This window comes from Siphateles boraxobius, unplaced genomic scaffold (assembly GCF_051911475.1).
Source record: "Siphateles boraxobius isolate OS27281-9 unplaced genomic scaffold, OSU_SipBor_1 12, whole genome shotgun sequence".
NCBI lineage: Eukaryota > Metazoa > Chordata > Actinopteri > Cypriniformes > Leuciscidae > Siphateles > Siphateles boraxobius.
Window position 1 is genome coordinate 21,513,198 of NW_027508722.1, and position 8,889 is coordinate 21,522,086.

Here is an 8,889-nt window from a genome sequence, read left to right on the forward strand (position 1 = left end):
GCTTAAAACTAGGGTCCAAACCTTACTGTCTATGGTCCAAACTAGGGTGACCATAAGTCCCGAAAAATTCGGAACAGTCCCGATATCTAAAATTAACACTCACTTCTACCTTTGTAAAGCTCAATCATCGAGTGATCAAAAAGGCGACTAAAGAAACTACTACAATAAGTAGAACACCAAAATAAGAGAGATGCACCACACTATCCACTACTTGATTCAACAAAGCATCAGGTCTGGGGTTGAAGATGACATATTACACTACATATTAATGATTTTCTTGAATATAACCCTACTTACTTATTGATCACACTAGGTGGTCAAATGTGACCATACACTAACTATTTTTTAATTTATGTATTGTAGTTCAATAATATTTAATATTTTGAGTATCTTTTGGTACTAAATACTATCTGTGCAATAGCCTACTTATGGTCCATTAATGACAACTTATAAAAAGTATTAGAAAAAAATATATTACTTATTACAATTAGTGCATTTAAGGTTACAATGGAGAAAAGGGTTTTAAATTCCAATGCAGTAATTTTGTGGCCAGAAGAATAATTTCCATTTGTAATGCCATGGTTTACTCCGTAGGTGCCAGTATGGCTCTTATACATGTATCTACGAGTATTGCAGGTCAAAACTGCTTACTTATTTTTAGGATTTGCATTTTAATATTTAAACATGATAAAACACTAGATTTCAAATGATACACTTTAAAAAAAAAGTGTATCCTTTCATATTTTAACAATACTCGTATAAGGACACAAGATAATATTAATTGCAAGAAAATACTGAATTTAACCCATGAAAAGTAAAAAAAAATTGTGCTAAAAAGGCAAACTGCATTCAACAAAATATTGTCTATATTTACAGTAGGCTATATGTGAATTGATATTGTATCAAGAATAAATATGCACATTCCTAAAAATTTGGGTCACTGCTTAATGACTATAGGCAAATGTAGGTCCCATGGCCAACCCCGTTGAGATCTATTGTGTTAGGTAACAACCTAAACAAACTTAAAGGGATAGCTCACCCAAGTTCAATCCTCAAGTTGTTCCAAACCTGTATGAATTTATTTTTTCTGCTGAACAAGATATTACAGATCAAGTCAGTAATAAAACAGTTTATGGAGCCCATCGACTTCTTTAGTATTTTTCTCCATACAATGGAAGTCAATAATTTGAGATTTTCTTGATTAGGGAAATTAAAGATCATTGGTTTTAATATTCAAAGAAAAACAGTTCATAGAACAGGTTTCAACATTTGAAAAATGGAAACAAAACATACGGTAGTGGAGAGAACTCTGGCTGCCAACACAAACCAAATGGACTTTATATCATACAAGCCCACATGATGGCACTGTAACCATGCAGAAACCACAGTTCAGCTCAATACACAGCGGTTTGACTGCCATGCATTACCCATTAACTGCTCCAAATTCCTCTGCCACAACCAGCAGAAGGGAAATAAAGAAACTTGTCTTAATGAGTAAATCAATCAGCATCCATGCCAAGTTACACAAATGCAGCCTTACTGTTCATCAGACTCTAGGAAGATGCAAGCAATTTGCCTGAAGCACCGAGACTGAATTCATGCAAAATAGGACTCAAACTGAAAAGAAAAAGATCAAGTTAAAATATGGATGGAGGGGAGGAATGATTTTTTTTACATAACATTAAAACAATGTCTTTAATATTACATTTGTCAGCTTTTGTCCCTGAAGGAAAAACAAAACAGTAGACGCAGTGGTTGGTTTCTCAAAAAAGTTTATTTTACACTTCAAGATTTCTTGCTTGCAGTAGCAACCTGCAACAGACAATGAAGAAAAAGATCAGGATTAAAAGACATCGTCACATCAGTCTGGTTATTTCCTGCATCCTGTCGCACCAAAATCCATGAGAAACAAATCAGTGGAGAAAGATTTTGGAGCCTTTCAGGTTCTGGTTGCCAGGAGATTAAGACAAACATTGGGGTCTACACTGACATTGTTTTTGCTCATGCCACCAATGAGAAGCCAAGCATATCAACAGTGCCCTGGAAAGAGTCAGTGCAAAAAACACAGCCAAGGCAAGCACAACACAAGAAAATCACGTTAACTCATCTGAATTCAGCTCATTAAGGGGATCAGGCAGAATAAAATGCCGCCATACGGCAGCCCAGCGAGCATGAAATTCAATCGGCTTGTTTACTTCCTCCAGGATCGGATTGGCGCACAGCGGTAGCTCGCAGGGAAAGCGGAGGACCAACAGAGGGGCGAAAGGCAAGCGAAGGCTTTGGAGGGGATGTGCATACATTCTCTTTTTGAAGATAGTACTGTGTCCACATTAAATCAAAGCTACTGCTGTTAAAACTTAATAGTAAGGCCTTTTAAGTGAAAATAGGTTCATCACATTCAGTAACTGGATTTGCTCACTCATGCTGCATTTGTGCAGCAACATTTTAATTCTTTTAATTCATGTGAATTCTGAGAACCACCATCTGTTGTACAGTATCTAACTTCAAAAGCCTGACTTGACTACCGTAAAACTTCAAATAATAGCCCGGGCTTTTATTTTCTCAAATCGTCGAACTGCACCGGCTTGTATTTGAGACAGGCGTCTATATGAGACAGGCCTTTATAATTTAGTGTTGAGATGTTCCCCAAGTCTCTAATCTCTAAAAAATCTCCAAATGCTCCACGTAAAACTGCGGTCTTCCAACCTTTTACTATCCTGTCAATTGATTTTGATTAATATGCGCGAGGGAGAGAGAGCAAGACAGGGCTCATGTTGTTTGAAGACGTGAGAGTGCACGCGCCGGGGCGCTCTCTCTGCTCGTCAAGCGCAGCGGTCATTCTATTCTACATCACTCACCGATCAAAACAGGCTTTAGCGGGGCACAAATTTTCTTTGGCAGCTGCCAAAAAGCGGACGATCTGACGGGTTTTAAAAGATTAAATACAACCCAAAACTTAAGAACAGACCCGGCCTCTATTTGAGACCGGCCTTTATTTACCCAAACCTGTCGCCACACCAGGCGTGTAAAAGAGACAGGCGTCTATTTGGGACTCGGCTGTTATTTGAAGTTTTACGGTAAATCAATAGCGATTTTTGAATCCACCTTTTTCCACCCAATTATTATTATTAATACAAATGCTCAGTTGACAAATACAGTAATACAATAAGCAGCTTCTTACCTGCCCAGCAATTCTGTCCAGGTCTCTGGTCCCCTGAGGGGTCAGTCTGCGCCCACTGGGGAATGGGAACAATTGAGAATTAGTTGGAAAAACCTCAATATAACCATGGATTTTATTACAATAACATAGATCAGATGGGTGTCAGAACCTTTGAGGGCCAATGTGCCTCATTTGGCTCCAATTTGCCTCAACACACCTGCCTAGATGTTTCTAGTATGTCTAGTAATGATCAGCTGGTTCAGATGCGTTTAATTGGGGTTGGAGCCTAACACTGAAGGACAGTGCCCCTCAAGGAGCAGGATACACACATATATATATATATATATATATATATATATATATATATATAGTCAAAGGCAAGTCTGCAGTCTACTCACCCATTGGGGTCTTTCTCCACCATCTTAAGGCCCTCAAGGGCCTGGAGCACTTTACGGGCCACATTCTTAGAACCCACGCTGAAGTGAGAGGGGCACACGCCATTCCTCTTACGCCCACCGTAGATCTTGGTCATAGAGCCCACGCCAACACCTCCACGCAGGTACAGGTGACGCACTGTAGAGGCTAAGAGAGGACAGAGGGTCAGAGGAGATTTCTTCAGGGCAGTGAAGGACAACAGAAGACAACATGCCAAGAAACCACCAAATGCAAGTCAGTTCAAACTAGGGCTGCACGATATTGGGAAAAAATTACATTGCGATATTTTATTTTTCTGCGATATATATTGCGATATGAAAACAATTTCACCCAATGACTTAAATAGCTTTCTTTGGAAAGAATGAATCATCTGAATGACTGGGGTGATTTTGTAAAGGAGTAAATCTGCATAGATTCTATTAACTAATGTAGTTAACTAGAGTTTAATAAATGGAACCTTATTGTAAAGTGTTTCCGATTTGTTATATCTCGTGAGTTCAGTGTTGGACAGATAAGTTGTTTTAACCATTCATTAAAGTGAATCGGTTCAAATGAATCATTAGTTCGCGAATTGGAGGTGTCATTAACGGACCACGGCACACGTTGTGTGATTATCCCGGCAGTTAGGACATCGCACAAGATTGGTCTCAACACAGAAAACATTTCATCACTGGATAGATTTTTTTTGTTTTGTTTATTGAAAGTGTGGTTTATCTGAATGTGTGGAACGCTTTTCAGAGAATATTTTTTTTAGCACAATTCACAACCAGCGGTAGTTCAGGAAAAAAATATATCCGAATGCTTCACCTGAAACTTCGGTCTTCCGACCTTTTACCATTGTGCGGGACAAAAATACGCTTTGGCGGTCGCCAAAAATTGTTCAATGGAGGAAGGGCATTCTGACTTTATTTTGAATTCTCGTGTTCGTTCAAGCTCAGAAATAAGAGAAAGACCACTGATCTGCCCGGCTCACAGAAAACAACGCGCAAGTTCCAGTCTTCTTACGCTTGATGTTTAAACTGACAGGACTTAAAAACACATGCAAATGATAAACTTTCACTATATGATGGTTAAACTTTGCAATTAATCCGGAGCTGCTGGCCCGTACAGATCATGAATCACGGATCAACTACTGTACGACTTAGGCCTACATCGCAACATCCTGCGATGTGACTATCGTGGATGCGCACATCGCGATATCGATGCTAAAACGACACATCGTGCAGCCCTAGTTCAAACTCACAGCATAAAATCTCTATTTCAGTACCTGACTACTCAAACTCAGCTCTTAAATATACACCGTGATTCGAGTGGGATCTTTGCTTGTTTCAGAAAGTGTAATCAGTTTCTCAGCACACACTAAAAAATCCTGACAATTGCTTGCTTTTACCATCCATTGCTTTCCACCAGATTCTCAGCACACACTAAAAAATCCTGACAATTGCTTGCTTTTACCATCCATTGCTTTCCACCAGATTCTCAGAGTGAACATTAAAAAGCCACTAACCTTTGTCATCATTGGAAAAAAAAAAATGACATTTGTGCTTACAGCACAAAGCATTCAAATGGATCATCGACCACAAAACAGCAAAACGCACTAAAGGCGGACGAACACTGTGCGAGTGCAGACACTAGGGAGGTCGTGAGCTTAACATTAGCCGTGTCAAAGCAGCTAGAACACAGTACGACTGTACTTTGAACTGTACCAGAACTTTGTTTTTTTGCAAAAAAAAATTACTTCTCTCTTACTGCTAAAATTTGCATATCGAAAAGCTGGACAAGCAGTTCAATACCTTCATTGCTCAATCGCACATCTAAACATATAAATGTAAACTATGCGCCGAGTAGCACTAATGCTGTGAAAAATATTTATATATTACAATATTAGTCCGATTAAACCACAAACTAGGGATGGCCCGATACCATTTTTTTTCAAACCGATACGAGTACGAGTATTTACATTTGTGTACTTGCCGATATCGAGTACCGATACCGATATTTCTACCGCAAAAGTAACTATAGGCTCCCAGAAAAGAAGACAGAAGACTATTTTAGAACACAGGTTAGAAGACTGTTTTTATTTTCTTCTCTGCTTGTTTTAACAAGTCTAAAAATAAATAATGAGTAAAATAATAAATGTATTAACACACAAACCACTGTTAATTTAACATAAAAGCAAGCAGTTACTGCGTGCATGGTCTGACATGACTGAATGCGCCCAAAGTGCGCTCCCTTAATAGTCTAATTCCTAAAAAGCTGACAGTTCATCGCGATCTTACACATCTGTTATTATCAATGAAGCTGACTGCACAATGAATCTTTCATAATATCCACACTTTGTTTGTTATAATTAGAGGATTTGCCAGCATACAGAATTCAGCACTGAACAAAAAAGTTGAGCAGTGAGGGGAGTCTATCTTAAATGCTTCTGATTAGCCATTGCGTTCAAGAAATCAACACACATGTCTGTGATTGGCTACATCGCTCAACGCTGCAAACATGTTATGAATAGAAACTCTGGCCTGTAAATCGTTTCTATTTTGTTTGTTGTTCTTCTTGCTTTTCTGCAACAGATGAATGAAAATCTATTAGTTTTAATATGTTGTATTCATAGATATTTCTAGTTTGCGGGAGTCCCGCGAATCGTTTTATTCTCCCGGAACCCGCACACACAGAGTGAGTGCATTACCGCCCGCGCTCGGCCATCAGATCTAGTGCCGCGCCGCACTCTTTTGCGTTGGGAGTGCACGTCCCTATGCCTCAGTTCACCTCGACAAAGCACTCGCGGCGGCCAGTTTCGTTTCGCAAAATGTACGTGGTATCGGGGCGTGGTATCGGCAAATTTTTATGAGTACGAGTATATGAGGACAGTATCGACCCGATCCCCGATGCCAGTATCGGTATCGGGCCAAGCCTACCACAAACCTTCATGTGATATGAAGGCAAGCATTTGATTATGTATTTTTCAACAGTGTTTATAATCTTTGGCAAAATGTGATTTAAGTTTAAACTGCACAATTCTTGCAGTCATCTCAAATAATTGCGATTGGATCAAACAACCACAATCAGATGATTAATCAATCACGACAGACCTATATTTCTATCAGTTTGTTATGTTGTTTTATATGCACACCGCTGCTTGCCATTTATTTCTTAACCATTTACATCACCCACTGAGAACTTGAAACAATGTATAATTAAGAAACACTTTCCACTATTTAAGCAGTTGGTTCAATATTTAACATTTCTAAGGCTACGTTCACAATGTCCAAATCCGATTGGAATCTGATCTAAAATTATTGATGTCCACACTGTGTATCGCAACTGTTCAGATCCAATTTGTGTGTGCATGCAGCTCTTTCGTTTTACGAATTTCTGCAATCATTCTATTGTAATGATGTTGCGTTGGTAGGAATACGCCAAATACAACAACATGGAGGGGTTTGCAAAAGAGATGTCGTCTTATTTAAATTTTACAAAATGACAATGTGTATCCGCCTCGCTAGTCTACTGCATCTTGAGGCAGCGGCAGAACCGTAAGCTGGTACGCAACGGCTTTTTTTCCGGACTATTGTCTCCGTCGGTTTACAAACATGTCTCCCTTATATTGGCATTTTCTGCTCATCTGGAACACAGTCTAGTTTCAGCAGCGACTTTCAGCTTGTTTCCTATAACAATGTCTGACATTCACGTTTTAGGTGGCGTGAGTCACAAAAACCATGCGAAATCCGATCACACAGAAACAGATTTCCAGAAATGCGATTTGAATAGGATGTCAAACCACATATGAATGTAGCTTGAAACGGATTTGTGAAAATAACATTTCATGCCATTTTTTTTTTCCGTTCACATCGGTTATGCACAAAAATCGGATTTGGACAGTCTGAACGTGGCCCAAGTATTACATGGCATATTACTGCACATTAAAATGATAAAAAAAAACATTAAACTTTATTGGTATTGACAACACACGCATACCAATCATATGTTTATTGCCAATAATGATACTTGGTACAGAATAACTGAATATAAAAGCTAAAATAGCACTTAACTTTTGACAAATAAAAATAATTGCATGACTTTTAATAAAAATATATATTGCAGAAAGGTTAAGTGTGGTACATGGCTGAAGTTAAAGGCAAAACCAACATACTTGTTCTCCAGTATCTGAGTTTCGAGCATCTTTTTAAATTATGCATGTCCAAGAGCTCTTGTAAAAAAAAAAATGGCACACTTACCAGCTCTGACGTAGAACCAGTTCTCATCGCAGGGAGCTAGCTCTTTATGCTTGGCCAGCTTAACAATATCAACCCAGTCAGGCACCTTCAGCTTCCCCGACCTGTCAAAACAACAGGCTACAAAATAAACTACAGTATAACTTGCACAACCCCAAAAGGGAGTCTCAAACAAAAACTCATAGACATGAATACGATCAACACTGAACACAAACAGTTAAACTGACTTCTTGAGGAAGGCTGCCAGCGCACGGACAAACTCCTGCTGGTTGACGTCTTTCACGGTTACACCACCGCCTGGCATCTGAAAACGATAATCAATACTAAATGTAAGTCGAATATAGGACTAATTTACAGTTTCCTTTAACAAGAGCAAGTCACATGTAAAACGATTAGCTAGCTATTAGCTAACTCGAATATGAGCTAACGTTACAAATGTAAGAAAGCCTACGGAGAGTAGAGACTATTGCAGAGACAGAACAACCCCCATTATTAATAATAGCCTAAATATAATTGTAAGCTTAACCTAAGTGATCGGTTTTGAGTGTAGCTGTGTGTTAGAAACGGCGTTAGCAACACGGCTAAGAACCACGTTAACACCGAGGAGGAAATAAATGTACACAGTTACACAAACAAGCTCCATTTACCAGCAAATGACTGATAAGACCGGTGTAATAGACCACGTAACGACTATTTTTTATTACTATTAACTCACGGTATTTTTAACGCAGTTAAGTAAAAGTAATGCATGCGGAGTAGACCAGGCCTCAAGAACGACTGCATGGGCGCAGCCATTGGAACACCGGGGATTCTTAGCATGCGATCTTATTTTTAGTTTTTTTTTAAACCACGAGTCTCGTTTCAGCACCATTTTATTGAGATTCGGTGTTAATATGATTACTGCTACATTACAAGTTGGATATAAGATCAAACTAGTGACACAAATGCGTGAAAGTCACTTTATAACCTAGAAAGATACGGAGTATGATTTACCTTGCTTGTGGACAGCAAAACGAAGAGGAACGTTCAGGGTTTCCTAGGCGTGTTAACAGGGGCCGG

The 8,889-nt window shown here is 39.0% G+C and overlaps 1 protein-coding gene across 1 annotated transcript; it reads right to left on the reverse strand.

Moving 5' to 3' along the window:
* Positions 1–1,755: 1,755 nt before the first annotated feature.
* Positions 1,756–8,889, reverse strand: rps19 (ribosomal protein S19). The gene is made up of 6 exons (XM_077211502.1): positions 8,824–8,889; positions 8,058–8,134; positions 7,834–7,934; positions 3,559–3,742; positions 3,182–3,236; positions 1,756–1,812 (listed from the first exon to the last, which is right to left on the reverse strand). Exons 2-6 carry the CDS (start codon positions 8,132–8,134, stop codon positions 1,786–1,788), a joined length of 444 nt encoding a protein of 147 aa, XP_077067617.1. The 5' UTR covers positions 8,824–8,889; the 3' UTR covers positions 1,756–1,785.

Bases quoted from the DNA above. Each gene is read 5' to 3' on its own strand.
- rps19 (XM_077211502.1), bottom strand. From the start codon at position 8,134: ATGCCAGGCGGTGGTGTAACCGTGAAAGACGTCAACCAGCAGGAGTTT. The intron at 3,743-7,833 runs GTAAGTGTGCCA...GTCCTCTCTTAG, and splicing joins CTGGTTCTACGTCAGAGCTG to CCTCTACAGTGCGTCACCTG. The intron at 3,237-3,558 runs GTGAGTAGACTG...CCCATTCCCCAG, and splicing joins GTGGAGAAAGACCCCAATGG to TGGGCGCAGACTGACCCCTC.